The 25076-nt window shown below is 44.4% G+C and overlaps 1 protein-coding gene across 1 annotated transcript in view; it reads left to right on the top strand.

The window, feature by feature from the left end:
* Positions 1 to 25076, top strand: part of LOC116491639 (tolloid-like protein 2) — an 83746-nt gene that overhangs the window by 10991 nt on the left and 47679 nt on the right. Inside the window, exon 2 of the mRNA XM_032191778.1 lies at positions 16855 to 16965. Within this exon, the coding sequence (XP_032047669.1) occupies positions 16855 to 16965 (111 nt within the window). The remainder of the gene's footprint in view (positions 1 to 16854; positions 16966 to 25076) is intronic.

Below are 25076 nucleotides of genomic sequence, written 5' to 3'. Positions count from 1 at the left end.
TGAGCTGAATGTGTCTGGGGGTTATTTCAGCCTTGTATTTTCTCTCTTGGCCTGTCACTGCCTGGAAGTTGGGCCTTGCAAAGCGAAATCTTCTGAACACCTCCTTCATTTCTGAAGCCATTTGTGCTGCTACGGGGTTTGGCAAGAACGATCCAGCCTGTTATTGTCACTCTCTGAGCTGGGTCAGAATAAAAGTGGGGAGGAATTGGAGAAACTTTCCAGACATGAAGACTGATCTGTGGTTCTGTATGTTTGCTAGTTTTCTGGCTGGAAACTGTGGAATAACCACATTATTCCTTCTTTGCTTGCATTCCTCGCCCTGCCATTCAGTGCCCAGCATATCCTATGTTCTACTGTGGGATGTTCCCAGAGAGATGACTACATCATATCTTTTTATAAAAGGTGCTCGATGAAAATTCCATGCCCAGCCTTTTTAATAGCGTAAAATACTCATCCTTTGCTATTGCAAGAAAATCTTTTCTTTAACGATTCCACACTCAGTGGCTATTGAAATCGAGAGGATGTGTTCAGGGGAGTAGTAGCCATGCTCCACACCCCATGGAAGTTGTTTAGTACATCCCTGCAGCAGATTTTCCAGGTGAGTATTGGACCATTCAGGTAGTTTTGAATGTGCTCATTATCTCGCATACAATGGAGAGGGTATGCCTGGAGTCATTTCTTCCCCATTGCCTGTGCTCTCCAGGGAAGTGTCTAACGAACTGTGGTGGGTGGCGATGGAAGGAAGGATGGTGTAGGAATCCGGAGGGAATGTACTCACTTGCTCACCACTGCAGTATCTGGGCATCTTCTTGTACTAGGAGTTTGAAGCTTTTGTTATCTCATTAGATTTTTTTTTGTTTATTGAGTTTTGTAGCTTGAGGCATGGTTTCAAAAAGTACCTTCAGTTCATGATGGCAAGGGTTTCAGGGAAGGACATCCTGCCTTTGCTGCTGACCTCCTGAGAGAACAATTAGTTTGTATCATGGCCTAACTCTGCTCTTGCTGGGGGACTCCCAGTACCTCTGAAGGAGCAGAGGTGGGAAGTGCTTGCGGGTGATGTGGTGTGAAGCTGTCTGGGTGATAAACAAGTGGTTCTTCACCTAGTCTCAGCTAAGGTTAATATAGAAGTACAGGTGTGTACCATGCAGGGAGGCACTGGCATTTGGTAGATTAAAAGTTGTGTTGGTGATGGAGCTGCAGAGGAATAACTGACAGGAGCGGAGTGGGAGATCTGGTACTTGCTACTGGGTTGTTAGAATAGTCAGTAGCTGGAAAGCTTTTTTTTTAATGGGGGCTGCCTTTCTGGAATCTGCTTGCTTTCTGTTTTGTGCTGATGTGGAACTGGCACTGGGATCCTGCTCCCTGAGGGGGTAAGCTGGGAGCAGCGTGTGTGTTTCCATGAGGAGATGGATCCGTGGACGGGGAGGTGGCTGGGACTAGGTACCTATCCCTGCTCATCCTTTCAGCTAACTTAGTAGATGATAACATGGGGCTGTCCAGTGGGGCTGGTGACTGTCTTCTGCAGATATCCAGGAGTGCCCCTGACAAGGTCTCACTTACAGCTGTGGGAAGCTGGAATCAGTTTTTAGTTTGCAGTTCTTTGGGCTGGATTTTTTCCTGACATTGGTCTGCTTGGGAATGGGAATTGTTTTTAGAGCCTGAGCCAACAAATGGCTTCACTGCCTCAGAACAAGGCTAATGCAGAGAGACCTTGCTGGCAGTATTAAATTCTGGCAGCTGTCTTGTGGCAGCTCTGGGCCCTCTCCCCTTTGCCCTCTGCTTTTGTCAAACTGCAACCTCCCACTTCAAAGCCAGGCACACTCCTGACACAAGACTGTTTGCTATCCAGAGGGCACAAGCATCTTAGAAGGGGAAGAAGTTGTCTTCATTGTGAAGACATTTTATTAAGGCTGGAAAATGTGAAAACTGAAGTTTCTTTTGCACATCCAATCCAGCCCTGTTTATGTGTAGTGATAGTCACTAGTTATATGATTGCATTACGCTGCCTCTGGAACTGATCCAGCTCTGGGGTGAAGCAGACTGGTGAAGACTGGGATCCTTTCTCTTCTTTTGCAGAGCTGGGGATGTGCACAGTGAGCAAGGATGAAAAAGCTTCTGTCTTTTAGACAGCTGAGTGGTACCATGGCAGTGCATGCTGATGCTATGCATCAGTGTTCCTACATGCTCTTAAGTGAGCTGTGGCACCAGGCTTTGCAAGGATTCTTACCACCTTTGTGCTTTTCTGGGTGTTTGACATGGGAACATATGGGTTATTTGCTGAAGTGCTTGCTACCACAAGGGAGGAAGCTGAGCTCTGACACGGAAAGGACTGTGCTAATGTACGGGACTCAGCCGGAGTCTTTCAGAGAGGGTTGGCCAGCACAAGTGGTTACGGTGTCCATTTGGGGTTGTGTATTTAATGTAACCTTGTGAATAACAATGCATCCTTCAAATTACTTATTGTAATAAGTAGTCATCCTGACTCTTGATATCTGTTGTGATGTGATACAGTGTGGTTTGTCATGATGGGCCTTTAAATGGCCAACAACTTCCACCTGAGATCCTTCTGGCTTCAGAGCCTTTGATTCCAGTCTGGGTCTGGAATGATGAACAATGATATTCGGTATGAATTCCACCTTGCCTTTTCAGGTGGCCATGAGCTGATTTTCCTTCTGTACAGAATCTCCAGTGTACTTATTTCCATTCCTGAGAAGACTTGTGTTTTCTGCAGTAATATTCCCAAAAGCTACATCTTACTGTGATGAGACAGACTGTAATGGACAACCTGGGTATGTTCCTATCACTCTCTGAGGGCAGCCTTCTATTACTATAGCTTCACAATTTCATGTGCTCCAGGCTCCCTGCAGAGTTCAGGGCATGAAGTTTCTCCCGTAACTTGGACCCCAGGAAAGAGCCTGAACCGAAGACCCCACACTACTAGTGGAGAAAGCAGAGGTGGCTGCCACTGGCATGCTGAATTGCACAGCGTTTTCATTCATTCCATCTGTTTAACGGGATTACATGAGGAGTGGCTTCTGCCTCCAGGCACTTAGTGCCTATGGAAATCTGCAGCTGTCTGGATCAGTTATGTGCAAATCTGATGCCTCTCCTTTATGCAAAGGAATTTATGAATTACGGAAACCATGTGAATCAGTCGCATGAGTAATTTTTTATTTGCTGCACTGTATGTCAGATTTGAGGGAGACTTTGTTAACCATGTCTCGTCCCTGACAGCTTCCCCAAAAAGGGAGGAGATGCTTCAGTACGGCCACTAGGTGTAGGAGTAGGATAGCTTTGGTGAATGTGAATCTCCTTGCCTTGGACAATGGGAAAAAGCCCATTGTGCACGTGAACTGTGGTTGCTTGGTCTGCCTGCCCTTCCGTAGCATGACTCACTTGTGAAGTGACAAGGACTTGAAATCCTTTAGCCTCAGGAGGGAAGGTAGCTAGTACCCGAGTGCCACCCAACAGCAGATGGTCTGTCTTGTGTATGAAGCACTGGACTGAGGAGCTGGGACATCCATCTCTGCTTTGGCTTCTGTGAGGAAAAAATGCTTTGCTTTTTCAGGACATCTTGAGAAATATATCTTTGGAGGACTTTTTGGGACATCTGTTTGAGGCCTAATTCAGCAAGCTTTGTCTAAAGAAATAAGGCAGATTTTACTGTGCAGGGATTATTGCAGTGGATGCAGGTTGTGCATTGCACTTTCTTAGGGTACAAGTACATGCCATTATTGACAGGCAAAATACTGGCATCTATTTCCCTTTCCCCTTTGAATTGTTAAATCATTTTAGTAGCCTCCCCTGCGTTTTCAAACAGATATTTATTGTCTAGTTCCCTGACCAGATCTACATGTATTTTTAGGAGAGCAGTGAAAGTCCTGAGTGAAGTCCTTACCTATCTGCTCAGTCTGCCTGTCCACCAAACTACAGACTTAGTTTGGACGTGGTCTAGCTGGAACATGACAAATGACCTGCTGCCAGGATGGATCTGAGCAGGAAGCCACAGCGGGTGCAATGAAAGTGAGATCCTAATTTCAGATGTACAGCAAGATGTTGAAACATAAAATTCTAGCTTACACGGAGTCTCAGAGCCTCATTTATGCTTCAGGGAACTGTAACAGCTACAGCCTAGCACCCAGTGGTAATGCCTGGATGAGGGCTGGGCAGAAAACACGCCTGTCCCACGAGTAACTACTTTGGAACCAGGAGCACTGTGCTTGCACTGTGCGAATTGATAGACCTTCTTCGCCTGCTTAGGTGTTCATTACAGGTCTTCTCCAAAGTCTGCTGGCTCCAGGTCTGTAAAAGCGTGTTGCTGCAGTGGTGGATCCCGGTAGGAGGCAGCATTTAGAGCAGTCAGCAGCACTGGACTGCGATAGGCACTGGAGAAGCCCAGGCACACCGGGGAACAAAGGAGCTGTTGCTCAGAGCTGCGTGATAAAACCTTTCTCTGTGGAAGCCAGACAATCTACCCATTTATTTGTGAGTGGCATTCGGTCACAGTTTTTTGGCAACATATGGAAACTGTTTAAATTAGTTGTATGAGCCATACGTGAAACAGATGCATATTCTTGAGCAGGCTTTTGTCATTCATGCTTGAGCGAGTGAAGGGTGCAGCTGGCTTGCTTGTGGAGTGGGGAGCATGTCCTCACCCGCATGTAGTTAAGTGCTGGGAGTGAAACAGAGAACCAGACGTTGAGAATGACCAACTTCTCACAGGGATCTACTATGTAAATAAAATGGATAGATGTAATAGCACTTGATCCTTCACTACCTTCCTGATGGCTCACTGCTGGCGCAGGATCAGTTGTGTGAACGGAAGGCTGTATGGTCCATGGCTGTCCCGCTCGTGTCCTCCACCTGTACGCTGGTTTATCAACAGAATAGTTTAAAGCTTGGAGGTTTGATCAGAGCATAATTCTCTGCCTTTATGAGCCTACTATCTGAGTAATTAGAGGTCTACAAGACCTTGTTGAAGAAAGCAGAACATTGTGATTGCTGTGGCTTTTGAATATGCATCCTAAGAGAAATTTCGTGTGGGGAGAAACTGCACCCAAACTGATCCCTCTGTAACTGGACCTGTGACAGCCTCTGAACTCGTGGAGCTCTGTACACAGGAAGGATTGTGTTGCTGCACAGCCCTGTGGTGTCTATGGCTGGAACAATAAAAATGGCTTTGAATTGTAAGATTGACTTTACGTGTGCCAACTGTTAAGGAATTGACTAAGGTGGGAGCTGCTGAGACTGCAGTGATGGTTGTTGTGGGCGTTTGCGTGGCTGAGTTTAACTGTAGGTCAGCAACACTGGAAGACAAGAATGGGAGAGTTTATGGCATGGGGTTCACCAGTGGGCAAAGAAACAGTAAAAGAGCTCTGGGATGAGTGCTGCTAGGGCTGACTGAAAAGGAAGTAGGTTTTGGGGCATCAGCAGGAACCATCCTGGCCAAAGGAAGGCCGTGGCAGGATGTGAATCACTCCTACAATGGCACCACTGATTTTGTGTGCCATGTGGGGATGTTGGTACAGTAAAACATCAATTCGTGGGTGTGCTGCTGACAGTCTTGTAATGCTTGCCATCACAAAGTAGACTTGATGAGGGCTGAGCTGGGCTGGGTGACTAGATCCCTTCCCACATGTATGTCTAAAGGTACAAATCCAGAGAGGTGTTTGAACAGGCTGCTGACAATGCTTATGAGTGGCAGAAGGGGAAGTAAGAGATCCTGTTTATTAAACATTAAAAGACAATCACCATTTTTTTTCTGAATTGATTATAGGAGTTTAAAACATGCAGGGAATTACCAGAGAGGTCTGAGGTGTTTTAGGGGGCTCTAGTTGTCTCCCTGAACCTAGTGTCCCTAGTGCCGGTACTCCGGGCTGTAACACACTGAGCTAGCAGTGTGGTTCAAGTCTGGAGCATCACTACATCCTGTAGGATTCTTCCATCTGTGAAAAACCTGTTTGGATTATGTGGCGGTGCAGGCCAGGTTTCTGTGGTCAAGGTGAGTTATTTGGCAAATGCCTGTTTCTAGATGAATTGGTGGTGTGGAGCACAAAGAAAACTTCCATGTGTTGTAATCTCCTCTGGGAGCTCAGCCTGGGACCAGAATGGATGTGCTGTAGAAAAGTGCCCAGATTTCACTGCAGCACAGGTAGTAAAATGTAGAAACAACTTGTTTTTAAACTTAACAGGTGAGCCAAACATCTGTTTAACATCTTCTCTGTGACAAATGCTGATAGTTTGGCTTGTGGGTAAACCAGGGTGAAACATTTCTTGTGTTTTGACCTCTCCTTTTTTGGTTTTGTTCATGTTTCTTTGAGTTGTTTTTGCCAGTGTTGAGACTTATCTGGGAGCATCCTCGTCACATGGATTATTCTAGTAATGTTTTGCATACTGTAGGGGGTGGAGCGCTTCATTTTCAAGGTTATTTTTAACCCCCAAATACTTGTCTTGAAGCCACTCCAGGATGGTAGCTTGATTTTTCACAAGGAACTGCTGTGCTCTGCTGCCAGGGTGAGTGATTTCCACTCTTCCTGCTTGGGGTGCTGCTATAATTTTCCATGCATAGTATCTCCCTCTGGAGAGTGTTTGTACAGTTTGATTTTAAAGGGAAGAGGGGAAAGGAGGTAACATCTGCTGGGCTCCTTTTGTGGATTTTTTTTTGTCTTTTGCCCTTTAACAATGCAGTGCAAATGCCACGTTTCACACTGCATCTCAGCTCAGCATGTGCCTGAGACAGTGCTGGTGCCTTTTGTGACCAACCTGCTTCATTAGTTTCTCTCCTAAACTTGTGGTGCTTGGTGTTTTGCTGGGTTAAGCCACAAGACAATCACCTGTTTCCCCTGTTGTGAAAACCTCTTGGTTTTCCTTGGCACTGTGATTTCACAGCTTTCAAGAGTCCCAGTGCTGTGGGGTTGCTGAGCCTTTTATTGCCTGCAGTGAGCTCAGTGGTCTCTGATGGTTCTTGCTGGTTTGCAGAGCAGGAATGTGACATCTGCCCGTTTCCTGAGGTCTCATACAAGGATGGATTATTTATTTATTTATTTTTGTTTGTTTTTGTTTTCATCTTTTCTGCTGGGACACCCATGCCTGGTTTAGGGCACAAACTTCAGTATAGTCTGGGGGTGTTTTGGGGTACATGCCTTGCCCCCACGATGCCATTCAGTGCTGCAGCCATTCTGGCTGCTAATCTCATTCTGATCTTTTCATTGTTGTGTTTTTGGCAATCAAAATTCCCCACCCAGGCCTGAGAATTTAACATCAGCACATTTGCATGACTGATCAGATTTGTCTCGCTTCTATGACGACATTGTTTCTATGGAAAATTAATGGATTCTCACGTTGTATTTTTAATGGCTGAAACCACCCCCCTGCCACCCTTCCATCCCTGAGCTCAGAGGGGAAATCTGTAAACAGCTCAAATTAGCTTTCCTCCATAAATGGTTCCCATTTCTTTCCTGCTTGCTGTCCATTTCTTTGCGTTCTTCCAACAGTGCTGCAACACTCCTCTCCTGGTGTTGGTAGATAAGGAACGATGAGTAAAAATGAGCCTGTGTTTGCTTTCCTTGTCTGGCCCTTGAATAGATGTGATCTATCATGGACTATCCCCTTTCATCCAGCACTGTGATTTTAAATTGTTAGCCTGCCCTGAGGTTTGCTCCAAGCAGGCTTAAGCTTTTGCCTTCCTTTTTTTCAGGATGTTACTAAGCTAATGGTTCTGTTCCTGTTCATTTCTTCAATGAACTAATTTCTTCTACGTGGGGGCATTTGGTAGTATATTTCCTGCATGTCTGCTTAGGATCACCTATTCCCCTGCTGCATTGCTTGGGGCTCCACGTGGGTGGAAACACTGAGGTTTGGATACCTAGTGTGTCAGGGAAAAGCGCCAGTTTTTGGCAAGAAAGCTGCCACCTGAAGGAAGAACACCCCTCCCCAAATGTTGCAGTTAAATAAGCCGTAATGGTTCACTTTGCTTTGTGGTCATTACTGGTGAAATGTCTTTAATGGCTGAAAGTGCTTAGTTACTGAACCTGTCCAAGTCAAACTTGGGATTGCAGCAGTTTTAATTTTAAATTTTCTTCTGCATCTCTGAGGTTGCTATTCCTCAACTTCATTTCAAGGAATATATCCAGGACAATTCCCATGAGTCAGAAACACCTGAGTCGGAAACTGCTGGCACCCAATCCCTACATGTATGCCTGCCCTTAGGTGATGGTGGAGATGAGTCCACGAGGCTTAACTACATGTATATGCCCTGTTCCTGCCTCCTCCAGGGAGCTCAAGGGCATCCTTTGTGGCATCCCACCTTAGACAGACCTCACAAGGTGGAGGGGAAGGGCCTGTTGAAAAGAGCTTGTTCTGTTGAGCAATGCTGGACTGCAGCAGACTGTCCTTTTCCTGTCTAACCCAAGCTTGGCTTGTGGACTAGAGTATGCGTGCCGCTAAGGGTCCTGCTTTCAGTCCTACAAGCCCAAGGTGGGGTGGTGTCTCTTTTTAAAGGTAGGTGGAGCTATTGGGGAGCTCATCTGAACTTGGTATTCCTACCTTCCACTTTTATGTTGGTGTCTGGAGTAGTAGCCCAGCCTGGTACCTCAGGCAGGAGGTTGTGTTTGCAAGTGGAATGGGCTTTGCCATAGCACTTTGGGAATTAAGATGTGCTGCTACTGGAAACGTATGGGGAGGAAAATTGCTTAGCTACTGGGGACAACTTTTTTGCCAGTTTGGGAAGTAAAAATGCTGGAGATATGGAGATAAGGTGGTTGATTTGAATCTTTGCAGTGCCGGGAGGAAAGGGGCAAGAGAGAATCTGCTCTGGGCTGGCAGAGGCTGGGCTGAAGCACCCGACTGCAAAGTGTTACATTTCTGGATGTGATTGTTGCTTGGGGCTTTGGATTATATTAGCATGGAAAAAAAAAGCCTCCAAGTGAAGGGCCACAAATCACATCTGGGCCTATAGGGAGGGAAAGAAGACTATAAAACAGGAAATCAATTTAATACTCAGTGGGTGTTTGCAGCGTGCTCACCCTTCCTTCAAATTGCCAAAGGAAGGATTAATTAAAGTTATATTGAGCAGCAAAAATGATGGAGGGTGTGAGATGGGGCTTGTGTGGTATGGCTTTCTCCATAGCTAATTGACAAAGGCACGCTTGGATTTCATTACCCAGAACCTTGCCATCTCCAGCTCTTAAAGGACAGCTGATGTGGTGCCGCATTTGCTGTGTTTCCAAGCCAGCCTTGCTGCCTTGCAGGGTGAGCTAATGAGGAACATTTCATATGCACTTGGGGACAGTGAAGTAGAGATGGAGGGAAAAGGTGCTGCTTCTATCAAGTAGAGTATCTTTGTCGCTGTGCTGTTTATGGGGCCTATCATTTAGGATCTGACCACAAAATGCTTTTTTCTGCTGATGGTTTTGGTTCCTGGCTCCCACTTCCTCTGTGGTTGAGAGCTGTGTGCACCGCAAGGTGTAGGTGTTGGCAGGGGATGGTGGTGGCTGGAGCCTACTTCTCTTGTCTCTGTCTGCTGACTTTTAGTTAGTTAGCATAATTTTTGAACAGGGCATGACAAAGCCATAAGAGACCAAAACTGCTTTCTGAAACAGAGAGGGAAGAGTGTACGGCTTCCCTTTCACTGCTAGCATGATCCAGTTGCTGTGTGTGTCCCTTTATTTTAATGAAATACTGCAATTGATCAATGCTAACTCCCTGAGAGGTTTTTCCTGCTCTTGCACTCTGCTTATTGGGACAACTGCCTGTTACTTTCTCTCTGCCTTTCTGGATTAGGCTTTGGAGACACCAGGGTTTTGCATTCATGGAGTTTCAGAAGGAACCAACTCCTGTAAACCGAAATGCAGCCCAAGCTGCCAGCTCCTACCTATCAGTGACTATAACATTTTCTCTTGAATATTCCCATTGAGATCTTAATTTGGTTTCATGCCAACACTTGCCTTGAACTGGGCTGGTTACAAAGCTTCCTGTTCTTGTCCTGAAAAGTAGTAGTGCCATTCTTCTCTAGGGGTGTCTAAACAAGTTGTGGTGTAAGAAGGAGTTTCTACATACTGAGCTGTTATAAGGGGAAGGCTCTGCTATCTGCCCAGTAGGTCTGCCAATCCTGGAAGCCTGTTTTCTCTGTTGATTTCTGTCATAAATTACTGAATGTGATCACTAGTGCAGGCTGAGGCTTTAGATTAATTGGATGCAGCAGCTCTAGCCCGTATTGGCAACTTGTGTGCCATGGCCATGCCCAAGCTCTGCTTGTTGTGCATTACGGCTGTGATGGCTGATAGCACCTGGCTGTGAGATGCTGCAGAAAATAACTTCTTTGTTTAAAAAAATATGTTTATGTTTAATGGTCTCTTGAAGCAAGGCCAGCACAAGGTGTTCCTAAAACCAAATGTAATTGACTACACAAAGAAGATGAAAAAGTGATTGCAGCTTACTGTAAGTATTGGGTATGGCACTTCTTATACCAGCTGGGACAGAAGAAACAATGGCTTAGTTAGTTAAATTACATGAAGTTGACAAATCATGGGGGATTTTTCCCCCCTTGCCTCCCCCTGTCCTCCCTTTTTCCTCTGCACAGTCAACTAGAGGAGCAAGCAGAGTGCAAGAATGGTATTAAGGTCACATAGCTCAATTTCCTTTGCATGGAAACGTGAGGGGTTAAGCCAGACCCTTGGGGTTTGCATACTGCATTACAAGGAAGTAGCATCCTGAAACCTGTAAGTTCTGTGAAATATTAGGCAATGAACATTCTCCTGCAGTACTCTTTTATGAAGAGGTGGGTGTTTAACCATTTAAGAGCCCATAGAGGGAGCTGCTTTGCTGTTTGTGGCACAGATTTTCTGTTCTGTGTTCACTTATGGTCTCCTGTGTTGCTCACTGTACCAAGAATGGATTCATAGATCTCTGGGCAGAAGCAAGTGCCATGTAGATGTGCAAAATATATAGACCTTGAGAGAGGAAGCAGCCAGCAGCAGGAGAGTTATGATTATTACAAGGAAAAGATCTTTCTCCTAACCTAATTTTGGCAAGCAGTACAATTCATGCCATTGAATTTTTCAGTTCTATGTTAAAATAATGTATCATTTAGCCAAGAGAGAGTATGTATCGTTCCTTAAAGCATGTATTTATGTAGGATCACATATATGCTTTCAGCCTTGGACAAATTCAAGCCAAAAGTATTTGATCATTATAGCATCATTGCCTTCCAGGAAAGGAAATCCATGAATTGGAATTTCTGGCCTCATTCTGTCTCCTGCAGATAACTTCCCAAGAGAGGGTGCTGTGGAAACACTGCACGTGATAATTCAGGCAGTTCAAATTTCTGCGAAAGTCTGAGCAGGGCTTCAGACTCTGATTCCCAGGATGTTTTGATGTTCTTGAAGTATTTGCGGTAATTTAGAAGTGGAACATGTTCTTAGTCACTCTTCCACAAACTGTGTCTCTGAAATGAAATGTGATCCCTGGGCAGGGGAACTTCTGCTTACTGGAAAGTGAATTGTTGAGTCTCTGTTGCTGAGGAACCATGCTCGTGCCAGACAGCAGCTCTGGCTCTAGACACCCTTGTTGTGTGGACTAGTTTACAGCCAGAGCTTTCGGGTCAGTTTATCCCTAAAGCTAGCCAATGGGAAATTTCTGATCATTCCTACTGAGTAGAAACAAGCTGATGCAGATAAAAGCATAACAGCTGAATGTAGTGGTCTTGATGCTTTTCTAGTAACCGTTGCTGTTGCTTGTTTCTCATCCTTTGACAATTTCCAAAGCCATCCTTCGGCTTTGGAAATAGGTCTGGCCCTATTTCCAAAGTCTGTGTTTAGGATCTTTTTCCCTTTTCTTTCACTGGTTTCTGCCTTATTTTGAGGCATTGCTCTTCTCTCTGACACAGTTGTTACTTTGCCCAAAGGAATGTGTTTTTTTCTTTTTTAAGGTATGAATCTTTCTTAGCATGTCAGAATACTTTTCTACTGGTTCCTGGGTCAGCACATAGTGCAGCAGCAGCAGACCGATCTTCCTGCACGTCAGCGTGCAAAGAGAAAGAAATATGGATGTGCTGGAAACTCACTTTGATCTGTTGATTTACTTACTTATTGCTAGACTGCAGAGTGTTAGCCCTAATGAAAGCATGGCCAGCCCTGAAAATTTAATTTCCCAGTACTCAGACCTGTCAGGCTGGAAGTCAGCAAATGCTTATAAGTAACTTGTTTTTGCCAGTGAACCAATAATCATAGTGTGCCAGGAGATGACCCTCGTTATTTCCTACCTGTGTGTGCATGTACCCAGCACTCCTTGCCTGTAGCTCTTGTTGCTGAGGTGGGACACTGGCTTTCCCTGGTACTATTCTACTAAGGTTCAATCACGTTTGGAACAACAGGAGGGAAACAGGTCTGTGCAGGGACAAATATTGCCCCTTTGAAATACATGTGGGGTTGATCTTGGGGGGGGGAGGGGTGTTAAGAGCACATCCTTTGGTTGCGGTGTGAGCCGCAAGCAGCTGGTGTAGCTCATGACTTGGGTGACGCAGTCGAGTCTGCTGCTTGGGCTGCCTGACACTTGCATCTGTTGATGGCCACAAAATTGGAAATGCCAGGATTAATTGTGCAAACACATCTTCTTTGGATGTTTTGCACTGACACACACATACTCAAGTAGTCATGAAGTGTTCCTTCTTGTGAATCCAGGTTTCATTCACACACAGTGCTTGTGGACACGAGCAGAAACTGAGTTTGAGTCATGAGCATTGCTGAAACAAGCGTGAGGCATCTGTTTGGGTTCACGTAGCTATTTGTTTTCTGTGCTCATTGCTATGCTGCACTGTAGGAAATCTGCTGGGCAAGAGTAAAGTCCTTCCAGCAAAAAAGCTGCACTGGAATAACTGCGATGAAGTCTGTCAGCACGAGCTGTGCCAGATGGCTGCAAGTTCGGACTAGGCCCTTGGGCTGATGGCATACGTGAGCTTAGCATGCCTCTGTCCCCACAGAAAGAAGATTTCTTTGACTCAACTCATAGGGCATAGTTCTCAGTTGAGGTTCAGATCCCATTCAGCATCTAAAACTTGCCATTTCTTAATACAGCTTCCGTCAGTGAGCCTGTATCCGAGATGCAGTGGGATGGGGGGAGTTTTCTTGGCAGGCAGAGTATGCCCGTTTCCAAGGCCTGGTTCTCTGTGAATGTCACAGCTGTTCCTGATGGGTGCTTCAAAGAAAATTCCTGTGGTCTCCCGTGGTGTCCAGAGGCCAACTGCTTTGTAGATCCCTGTCATCAGGGTAAATCTGCAGGCTATGCTGATCCATTGGTGCTGGAATGGGGTCTTCCTACAGGGGGTCATTGCAGGCACATGGGTGAAAGTTTTTCTTCTAGTCATGGTTGGTGGCTGGAGATCAGTTCAAACACAGACACGGGATGATGTTTCTCAAGCATGGAGTTAAATTATTCTGACAACTCAAGTGGCTTTCATATACTTGTGTAAACTTGGAGCTGGCATTGGTTGGGGCTAAGGATAGCTGTCCCTAGGTATTTTTCTCCAAGTCTTAGAGATCAGTCTGCTTTTAACAAATTGTAACATTGCATTTTGTTTTGATGTTTATTTTTGGGAACAATGTTATTTAAATTTATGGTTGAATAATACCAGAAGCTTTTCTTTTGTATTTTTTTTTTCTACTTGCTGCTTTTGGAAAAAAGAAAAATAGAAAGGAAAGGAATTTCATTAAAAGGCCCGGATGAAGCACAGTTTCATGGAAAATGAATATTTTAAACTGTTGTGAACATTTTTGTATTGAATTCTCATAAGATACATCAAAATTATTTTTTCCCCTGAATTCCAAGTCTGACTCAAAACTAGGGAAAGGAGAAAGTGAAGGAAGTGGGAGAAAGAAATTGCTTGGGGGCATTGTGAGAAGAAATAGGTCAGGGAAGAGAGTTAAAGATATTAGAAGGAAGATGCTTTGTACAGTCACATTGCTCTGAAGTCAGAAAATGCCAAGAGTCCTCCAGACGTGTTATTGTGGAAAATGGGCTGCGAAGACATTGCTGGGTTCATACTCTGCCTGTGTGTGAAGCACAAGCAGAAGCTGTTCGGCCTTTCCTCTGAGCAGAAAGAGGTGTTTTCCTTCCAGGTGCCACGGTGCCTCTGTGGTTAGGACACAATGCAAATGCCAGTGTGTGGGTATTCAGTATGTTCTCCTGGGGGAAAATGTACTGAAAATGAAGTCAATTTACGAGACCACTTTTTTTGTGGATGGTAGATTTATCTGCCAGATATGGTCATACTTCCCCTTTGCCCCAACAGACACGTGCTCTCCAGTTGCATATGCTCAAAGGTTAAACGTTCTGGGTAGTTGGTGCTGACTACTAGTCCAGCATGGAAGCAAACTCTGTCATATTGGCTGCATCAGCATCAGTAAGAGCTGCTCTGTTCTTACTATCCAGCACGATTAATGCTTCATCTTAAACAAAAGCTGGCATGCTATTGCACTGAGTGTTAAGAGTTTGCACCTGGCTGTACACTGCAGAGATTCCTGCCAAGAGAAATACTGGTTTCCAAGTTTGTTATTCCGCTGTTTGGAGATTTTAATTTTTTGTTTGTTTTTGTTTTCTCTTTTGGAAATCCTCCCACATTAAATTAAAAAGGAGACATTGATAAAGGAAATCAGAAGGGATGCTTTGAGAGATTTCATTTGGCAGCAGTCTCTGAACTTGTGACCCTTTAAAATAAAATAACGGGCTTTCCTGTGGGACAGCTCCCTCCAGGGTGGAAGCAAGCATCTTTCAGGCTTGCCTGCCTTTAGGAAGGAGCCTTTGAGAGGAGAAGTTGCAGTGCAGCATTCCCAGCCAGGACTTCCAGTAAGGAAAGTTGTTCAGCTGGCTTGAGACTGTGATAAATCATGGTTCCCCTTGAGCATGCTGGGACTACAGAGAGCTGGAAATAAATGCTAGGGAAATTCAGCTTTTGTTGTGGGCCATCTTTCAGGATGATGTATGGCTTTGTAACAGAAAGAGAATCCTTTGGTGGGGTTGGGAGAAAACTGCTGCCTTGTATTGGGAAGGAAAATGTAACAATTCCTTTGCGTAAATCCTTGCTGCAGCTTTGCCTTGAAAACTGTGTTTTGGCGTGGACTACCTGATCCTGAAAAATTCTGTGGTGGAAATTAGGCTGGGGATGAAATTATGCTGTTGGCTTGTATTAAGGTAGGAATGATACCTGGCTGGCCAGTATAATAGTGATCTAGTTGGCCAGTATAAATGTGGCTGGGGAAGGAACTGGATGACATGGGATGCTGTTTGCATCTCTGCCCCTTGACTCCGCATTATCCTGAGCAAGTCATTTCTCCGTATGGATAAAATGTCTTCAAATTGCAGTCACAGGAATGTTGTGTCCCTGTTTCTTTCACTGGTCATTGTCAATCAGCCTGCCTCATGGCCACACTGGTTGGCACACTCTTGGTTAGCTGGTGGTGAGCTGACAGTATTTTAGGTTCTTCTCTGTTCTGTGGGAGGACTTGGGTTGCCAAGGCATTGGGGAGAGCCTGAGCTGTGTGTTTGTGTAGGCTCTGTCCTCGTTATAACTGATGCCAGTTAGCACGTAGACTTGCCTGCACTGACTATGGCCTCTTCTGGAGCTTTTGCTGTATTAACTCTCTGAGTTAACTCTTTAAAATTAATTTGCCAGAGATCCAACTGCTGATTTCTGATATACAGACAAACACCCAAATTTCAATTGATCCTGGCAGTAAAAGTGAAATGACAAGTAAAGCTCATTGGTTTCTCAGACCTAACATACTTTGCTGCTGCTAGCATAGCAATGGGACATTTTTTTTCCCCAGGAGTGTAAAAGTTGTGTTGTTTGACAAGAAAAGAAAGTGTTTCCATCCCATTCACTGTTGAGACGACTCAGCATTGCCACTTGTCTGATGTCCTGAGTTCTCTTGAGCTGTACTAGAAATTAATTTGCTGTTTTTCTTTTTCATCAGCTTATGCAGGCTCTGAGTTTTAACTGTTCATAACCTGATTGTTATCTCTGAAGGATCTGTTCCGTTTAGTGAACTGCTTCATCATCTATGCTTCCTTTGTTGAAATTCCACAAACAGTAACTGTACACTGTGCAGCATCATCTGTATTCCAGCATTATCATTTATTTTTTTTACTCAAAAGGTTTCCAGTCTATTCCTTTGAGCTGTGAGTGTTGAGGTATCAGTTTGTTTATTTTCATGGCTTTTGGCTGAAACCCAAGGATTTTTACAAAATTAAAAACTCTGCAAACTTAGGTCAGGTTAACTAACCTCAAGGGAACAAATAACCGGTGTTTCTCCAGCCAAGCGGAAATGGTGGGCTGGCTCTCTGCTAGGCTTTAGACCAGCGCAGTGTGTCTGAGCGCTAACCATGTGCAGTAGGTCCTACAGGCTGATGCTGTAGCCTTTACATTTGCACTGATGAGCTTGAGTGTTTTGCGTTTTTCCTCCTGTCTTAACTGTTAGCCTGGGGATGGTGAGGATGCAATATCTCAGTCAGAACCTGAGCTGCAATGTAGTTCACTCCTTCACACTAACTAGGGAAATATCAGTAATTGCCCCTGTGTAGGCTTTAATGTGCAGTGACCAGTACCACCTTACGGCCTGGTACAGCCACGCCTGTAACAAGACTAACAGGAGGCATCTCTGCTAATCAGCTCCTTTTAAATACTGTCACCTGGCCTCCACTATGTCTACTCTCTCTGTACTTTTAAAGCTGCTACTATATATTATTGCCTTTTTGTGGTCCATTGAGTAATCGCCTTTGAGGTGCGGTATGGTACAGGCCTCATAGGAATTATACTTTCCTTCCAAAATAAAACTAAACTAATTGCAGTTTGTTTCTCTCCAGCTGCCTTTTGGGGAGATATCGCTTTAGATGAAGATGATCTGAAGCTGTTTCAAATAGACAGAACTGTTGACTTAAGAAAGCACTCAGATGGCAACGCAAGACACACTTCAGGTAAGGGCAGCCCAGAGGTGGCGATGCCTTCTTTCCCCTGGTTTTGTTGTTAGGTAGAAAGGAGTTCCCCGTCACTCATGATACTTCTTCACACAGGCAAGGAAGTGCATGTAGAGGGAGCTTAGTTGTGTGGCTGAGAGTGGGATCTAACTCTGAAATTTGTTAAGTAAAATCAGAATCATGATGTGCATAGACGGCAGTGATGCAGCCTTTCTATCTGGCCTGAGGGAGAAGAGTTTAAAATTTACACCACTCATCTCTTCCTGTGAGGATCTATCTCTACAAATTTGTAAGGAAATGTGTTTGAAGTAGGGACACTCAGTTTGGCACTCAATTTGACTCTTACTGTCCTCCCCTCCCTTCCTTTTTAATGTATGATCTTAATGGAATAATGTATTTTTTCAGCTTTTTACCTAAGTGAAACCTATTGAAGTCTAGCATACAGACTACCCTTGAAGTAATGATGCAATCGTCGTTGGTTAACAATCACTGATTTTTTAAAAAGCTGATAGGTGGGGTAACATACGCTTATGTTGCCCTCTGCCCCTTCACAGCTCTTATGTATGCTCAGTTTTTGTGCCAGACCAGAGTTGTTACGTGAGTCAAAAGTTCTGCTTTGAATCCATCTCAACAGTCTCTGAAACACTGCAAATGGTTTGAAGGGTGTGGGAGACTTCCCTCAGTATCATTACTTCTACTCCACTTTATGATGGCAAGAGAGAAATGGTTGGAAATCTGAGCTGTGAGAGACACCAGTGGGACTGGAGACAGGGCAGGCCAGGACAACCTTTTTCTTTCTGTGCTGTTATGCTCTTAGGTTAGTACTGTGAAAAGTTGAGTTGAGACTCAAATCAGTGTTTTGTTCAGCTGACCCATGTGCTCATATTGTATCATTCATAAGAACTGGCAGCTGGTTCTGTATCTTTGTGGCTGCCTACCTTTGGTTAGGAGTATCTAAGAGAGTATCTAAGCCCTGGGTAGGTTCTGTTCAGTGCTCTAGCTTCCTCTTGGACAAGTGTGAAAGATGACATCCATCACCCAACACAGATGTATGGTTTTGATGTCAGCATATCTAGTTTAAACTTACGCTGATGCTGAAATTCTGGGCAGAGGAGGTCTGCATGTTTCTTAATATTACAGATTGTTCTCTGTAAGTGCCATTATCCTGCATAGTCGTGTCACTTAGCCTATTCATGTCATGTTTTGAGCTGTGATGTATTCTCAGGTGATAAATGATTAGAAGCTGGTTGCCTTCAGAGCAGAAGGTAAGTCAGAAAATGAGGATTAAGTAGGTGGGACAGGCAGCATTCATCTCTTCCATGTCCCTTTGTCAGTTTCTGAAGTTAGATGAAACTGCTGGGGAAGCAAATCCAAGTGGTGTTTGAATGTATCAGTTTGCTGTGGTGTTTTTTTTTTTTTTAGTTGTCAAATTATACACGTTTTTTGTGCTCAGCACTTATGCTGGACAAACTAGCAAATTAACTGAATTTTATAACCCACTGGTCTCCAACAACCGTGTCTCCTGTTGTGTAGTTAGGCTAGTGTATTCCCAGCACCCCTTATTGCCTGAGGCAAAGTTGGTGCATCATGAGATGCACTGCATAGGGGTATTGTGCTGTAGTGCTCATTTGGCCCTGTCCTCATCTCCAGCAGGTTTCATTCATCCTGCTAGCTTTCAACCCTTGGAAGTGCGAGCTGACAAATGGCCAGCCCCTGTGACTGTCACAGTGAGCTTAGCTTTCTGCAGAGTACACATAGAGGGTTTTCTGTATTCACCTGCCCTGCAAGGGGGCTCTCTACAGGGGCAGGAAGGGTTGATTCTTCTCCTGTGGGACTTACTTGACACTCTTGTGAATTGTAAGAGGGTGGTCTACATAGGCATGGCGGGGATTGGGACCCATTCTTCCCTGGGAGAAAGTCTTGCTCTCTGCTCTTTTATTTCCAGTGGGAAGAATGCAACCTCTGTACAGAAACAGTCTAAGACCTTTTATGAGTGGGACCCCTTGAATTATAACATTTCAGAATTTCCTAAAGCTGCTAATCGGATTAGTTGTATAGTGGAGGAAGTACTTAATACGTATGTACAGACACACAGGCTCTTCGTATCTGGGAGCTGCTGTTCTGAACAAGCTATTAGGCCAGGCATTCTTCTTTCCCTGTGTTGTTTCCTTGTCCCCAGAAAATGTTGTTTAGCTGAGAGGAGTGGGAGGAGGGGTGAAAAAAGTGCTACTTGACACTCTTGGGCTGTTTGTAGGCATACACTCTATGAGCTTGTTGCAGGCTCCAGAGGAAGAATGCAGTTTGCATGCCCTGATGAGTGATAAGGGACAGCCTTCTCCAGTAAACCTAGATCTACCTGCAGATGATCTGTTTTTGTAAAGGCTGTGTGTTGGCTGATAAGGGATGAGACTTCCAGATGTGGAAAGGTTTCCCATTCCAGTTCCCCTTTGCCGCCTTCTAGTTATCCTGTCTAGAAAGATAGCTAGTGCCCTTCTCTAGGTCTTTGAGAAAGAGGCAGAGAATCTGGTCTGAGGACAGCCTGGCTTCTGCTGCAGAGCTCTGTGCTGAGCTTAATTTCAGCATGGAGGTGCTCAAACCTTGGTTCCTGCATTAATTTCCTCCTTGCAGAAATTTAGACCCTTAAAACTTGTAAACCTACTTGAGAATGGGATGCTTTTTATTTTGCTGAAGCATCTTTGCCCTTGTTTTGGCATCTGTGAGAATGGGATGCATTGAAATTCATTGTCCCTGAGCATTTTCTCAGTAAACATCAGAGCTAGTATTTCATTGCCTGTGTCTGAGACCAGGTAACATTGTCCTCCTGGTGGAGTTACAGAGCAGGGTCACAATTCCTTTCCCTTGAGGGACATTGGCTGAGTACTCTCTGGAGGTCCCCTTGAAGAATGGTCACATGTGGCTTACAGTTAGGGGTAGCTTTTGCTTTGGTACCCAGCTTGGTACCTTGCTTCAGAGCTCCAGTAATGATGGCTCCCTATGGCCTTGTCTGGATGTCTCTGTCCAGTGTGCTTCGATTCTTTTGTGTGAGTGGTCACACAGGGAATTGGTATTACACAGGAAATTGTACCTCTTGTTTTATGTATTTAAAGTACATGTCAAGACTAGGACATGAAAGTCCTTATTCACATGGGGAGTCTCCTTTCACAGAATCACAGAATCATCTAGTTTGGAAGAGACCTCCAAGATCGTCAAGTCTAACCTCTGACCTAACGCTAACAAGTCCTCCACTAAACCATATTTGTTCCAAAGGAGCTTCCTTTTCAAGCATTTGTTAGGGAGAGCACAAGTGAGGCGGCTGAATACTGCAGAAGGCAGTATCAATAGCATCTTGCATGCAAAGCATCATTCTCAGATACTTCTGTAGCAGTGGGGTTTTCTTCAGACTCTGTAGAGGGAAAGACAGACACAATTACACTATAGCTAAGTGTAGCCCATTTAATCCAAGCAGGTTTTGTGGAGTATGTGTGCTGATCTCCGTCCACTCAGTTAAAACTCTGAGCTGTGAGTTAATAGAAAGTTATTGCAAACGGTGCAGATGAACTCTGAGTGAATGCCACAAGACATGCTCTTACAAGAGAGCTCATAACTACCAACTAGTTCATTTCTCATCTAGACCCTTTCAGGATTCCCCTGAAGATTTATTCCCAATTTTAAACATCCAGTGTAGTTTCTTTCCTCCCTCTATTAGCTTCTCTCCTTTGAACTTAGATCCTAAGGTCATAGAATTGCACGTGTTCTTTTTGTTTGTTGCTTTTTATACTAGTAGAGATTCTGTAGGCCAAATTGTGTCCTCCGAACCCTCCTGTTATTACAACATGTAATGCCATATAAAAATATGCCAAACAGGAAATTTCTCCCTTCTCCCTAAAATGGTTTGCAGCTAGAGGGGTGAAAAAGAATAAGGGATGTTGGTAAAGGGAAAGTGTTACTTTGCATTTAGAATGTTTGATAGCTGCCTCCCTGCCTCTGTGGGATGAAGTCTGCATGTCGTGTTCGCTATGAAAATCAGTTGTTCTCATAGGATTTAGTCCAGCAGAGATACAGTAATGGTTCAAAACATAATGAAACAAATAAAGTGTCTGGAGATCTGCCAGTGGGTGCTATTCTCAGCATGTCCTTCACCAACTCCTTATAATTTTGATGAAAAAATGTCCAACAGCTTATGGTTTTGAAAAGTCTTATAGATTTTTAAGTTTATTGAAAATACTTGCTTTACAATATCAATCGTTCAGAAGAAATTTGAGTCTAAGGTTTGAGGATTCCTGTGCTGCTGAAAATCCACTGATGGCTTTGAAATGTGGGGAAACAAAAAAGTCCACTGGCAGGCTGTGAAACTGCACAGTTGCTCAGATCGAGTCCTCAGGTGCAAAGTGTTCTTCTTTGCTGTATTGCTTTATTTGCTGAAGCATTAGTCACAGAGGAAGAAGGCCTTTTCTTTTCTAGCTGTGCCTTGGGAATGATGTGCCTATTTAATCTTAACGGCCTAATCTAATTTTTTTCAGGCAGTTTAGGGATTAAGTGGAATTTACTGGTATATTATCTCTTTTTCCTGATTTCTGTATCACTGAGGCAACTTTGAGTCCTGAAAGGCACCCCTGTGGGTGAGAAGGGGCAAGTCTGTCTCGTGTTTGTTCTACTTTGGCAAATCAGAAGACAAGGGAGTCTGGCTGCCCTCAGTGCTACCACGCTGTGTTAGACTTGCTGCTGAGGCAGTGACTACATCCTGCTGCAGCCAAGAATGCTTTTCAAGAACACTCAAACTAGGTTTTCTTGGCCTCTGATACTGAGAGATTTTTAGGCTCATGGCTTGAAGGCCTTGATGAAGCTTTCACACTTGCACAGATCATGGGATAGAATAGGTAATACTTCAGATAACAATGTGGTCAGAACGGGGGTATGTATGATCTTGGGGATTTTACTGAAATAACAGTGGGAACTGCCTTTGAACCATGTAAGGTATTTAATAACTCGTATTGTGACAGGGGCTGCCACGAATGGCTGGAGGCTCTGGTATCAAATTCATGAGCCCAGTGCAAGCAAGTTATTCTCTGGTGAATTAAGCAAAGAGGAGTTCTGAATTAAACTTTCTATTAATAATAGCAGGGAGCTGGTTTGTTGGCACACTTTTTTTTTTTTTTTGCACAGCTTTGCAGTTCTTGAGCATTTTGTGAAAGAGCAAAGTAGCTACTTTTACCAGCTCTGCACAAGGCTCACATCTACAGCGGACTGCTTTTCTTTTTTGTGTTTTGGGATGCCTGTGGTCACCTTGTTTCACCCTGTTTCACAGGACTTTTCCTGTTTCAGGACTTGCTCATGGCAAGTACTGTGCATAAACTGCTTTGGGGTATGGAGGCAAACCCTGAAGAAATCTGGAAGGGAACGGAGGACTGTGCAGTGCTGTGGGAGTGCATGCCTAGAAGGTCTGCATGCTGCATGGGGGATGACTGCAGTGCTTTTCTAGTTGCATAGCAGCTTTCCTTTCAAAGTGTGGTGGGTTGGCAGCCACTGAAACATATTTCACTTCTCTCTGGTTACATTACTGAGACAAGGCATTAATTCCCACATAAATTTGGATCGTTTGCAGGACCTTTTACTACAGTGCAGCTCTTAGAAAAGAGCTATATTGTTTAGCCTCAGACTGGAGAATAAGGCTTCTTCACCAGTGGCATGCTTGAGGTGTTCAAAGCAGTCACAAGCAGGACTTCCACGGCTTCATGTTGGGAGAGATTGCTTAGTTTAGGAGCTGAAGGGATTGTGAGATATGATGGACTGATATCCCAGGGAAGATCTGAGCTGTGTTTACCATAACTGGCCAGGAGCAACACAAATACTATGCATGTGGTATAACTCACATCTGAGAGCTCTTCCACTGGGAAATCTTTGGTGAAGGCTGCTTCCTCTTATATGGGTAGAGGAACATCTTTATTCTGGGAGAGCTGTCTGAGGGCTCAGTTCATCTGTGTCCATACTTCCTTTTAGTTTTCCACAACGTGACGTGCATGCTAGGAATATCTCTTTGCAGTCCATGCAGTCTCTAAAAAGGAAGAGGAGTCTCAGCCCATTCTGTGGAAAAGTAGGTGGCACATGCCTGATGCTTGGCCTGATGGTAAAGTTTATTTAGCTGTGCCAAATGATTTTTCCATTACTAGCCCCAATGTTCACCCTTCCGAGTCCATTCAGTCAGGGGTTTTACCAGAGAAGGCAACCATGAAATGAATTTCCCATAGTTATGTAGTTTTACAAAGGCAGGGCAAGAGTTCTGCTTTGGAAGAATTGGATAAATCCTCTAGGGCTGAGTGCTCATTTTTTGTGCAGTAAGCCAGTCAACTTTTCTTTGCAGAAAAGCAGATACTGTTGTTTTTTTTTTTTTTTTTTTCCTGTGATCCCAGAATCTTACAAGCCTGTTGCAGCCTTCTGAAACCTACCAGATTTTCTCCAGCATAAATGTGATAGCCTCAAGGTTCATGACTCTTGGCTGTAGCTGATGAACCTTCTAATTCCTCCTGTGTGTAACGCTGTACTGATAACAAATGCTAATCTTTAGGGTTGATACTTTCACTCCAAATGCGTCTCTTTTTGTTTGGTTCTTGAGTGCCATCTTGTAGTCCTTTTGGGAACATGCTGAGGGAGATTTTTCTTTCTAATTGCTGGGGGATGCCCTTTTGCTTGTCATAGGAACATAGTCTGCCAGTCTCGTACCTGTGGGATTTGTCTGTCAGGGAGGTAGTGTCTGTGGGGTGATCCCACAAGCTTCAGGTCTAGAGCACTGGTGATATGTTCTTGGCCATCCAGTGAGCTGTGGCTCAGTTCACAGGAACAGATTTTGCTCTGGAAGGCCTTGCAGCTGATACTTCCAAAAGCACACCATAGGCCAGCTTTGTGCTTTTGGCTGCGCTGTTTTATCCTTTCCACACTGCTTGCTTCCAGTAAGGAAGAATTCCATTAGTGGTTTAATGTGGGAGCACAAGAGAGGTGCAGAGCAGCAGCTCATTTCTTTGCTTTGCCCTTGTATGTTCAAGTGATTCTTCTGACTTCCTTGCTCCGTGAGCTCCTGTGTGTTGCACATTCAGCTCTCCTGCTCTAGAGATTCCCTGTCTTACTTCAGTCCTCTGTAGCCCCTTGCCCTGAATACAGTATTCTCCTTCCTCATGGGGCAGTTTCACTTTGCCCCCTGCTCAGACAGGGTCCTGTGCATTTGGTCTTCCATTACAGGTTAATACGGGTTCTTCCTTCTTCTATTTACCAAAGAGAGTTAATTCTTCTCCTAAGCTGCCTCCTAAGAAGCTCTCCTTAAGGGATACCTGTGGAGAGCTTTCACATGCTGATAAGTGCTGTCTTAGCTGATAAGTGTTCCCTTACCCTTGCTTCACAAGTGTGTATGGGTTTGTTTTTTTGTTTGTTGTTGGTGTGTTTTTTTTTTTTTCCAACTTTCATACCACTTTGAGGTTGTGGTTTGTACAGTCCCTATGTGTCCTTGAAGTATGATGGGGTGAGAGAGTGGTCCTTGAGTACTAAATAATGGTTGAGCCAACATCAGATGTTAATGGAAGACTGCCAATGACTCCCTCGGCAGTGAGATGCTGTTTGTGATGTGTGTATGTAGTAACAAGAGGTATTCCACCTGTTGCACCAAAAGGTATGTGGGATCTGATTTTCTTTGAACTAGGGAATTTCCAGGATGACACTTTACTTCAGAACCGCTTAGGACAGGCATTACAGTGTTCCTTCATGCAGTGGGCTGTGGTATTCCAAACTCAGTTTATGACAAACAGAGAAATGCTTCACTCACCACAAGAGAAATAAAAGTCTATCTCCTCTTCCCCCTTCGCTTGTGATAAATGTGATAAATGTCCTGCAGGGCAGACTAAAGAAGGTCCCAAGCAGTAAGTGAGCATACCATTTGGCCCTTGCCAGAGCAGAACCTGAACAACACAGCCCTGCTACTTGCTCTGTGTCCCCCTTGGAGTAAGATTTAGTTTTGTTTTGGTTTTGTTTTCCCTCTTGTCTAGGTTCCTGATGGCAACTGGTCACATACACGACAAAGTTTTTTTTGGAAATGCATTGTACCCTGAAATCAAGTTTTCTGAATTTCT

The sequence above is a fragment of the Aythya fuligula genome, chromosome 7 (genome assembly GCF_009819795.1).
Source record: "Aythya fuligula isolate bAytFul2 chromosome 7, bAytFul2.pri, whole genome shotgun sequence".
NCBI classification, from domain to species: domain Eukaryota; kingdom Metazoa; phylum Chordata; class Aves; order Anseriformes; family Anatidae; genus Aythya; species Aythya fuligula.
This window is presented reverse-complemented; position numbering and strand designations above follow the sequence as displayed.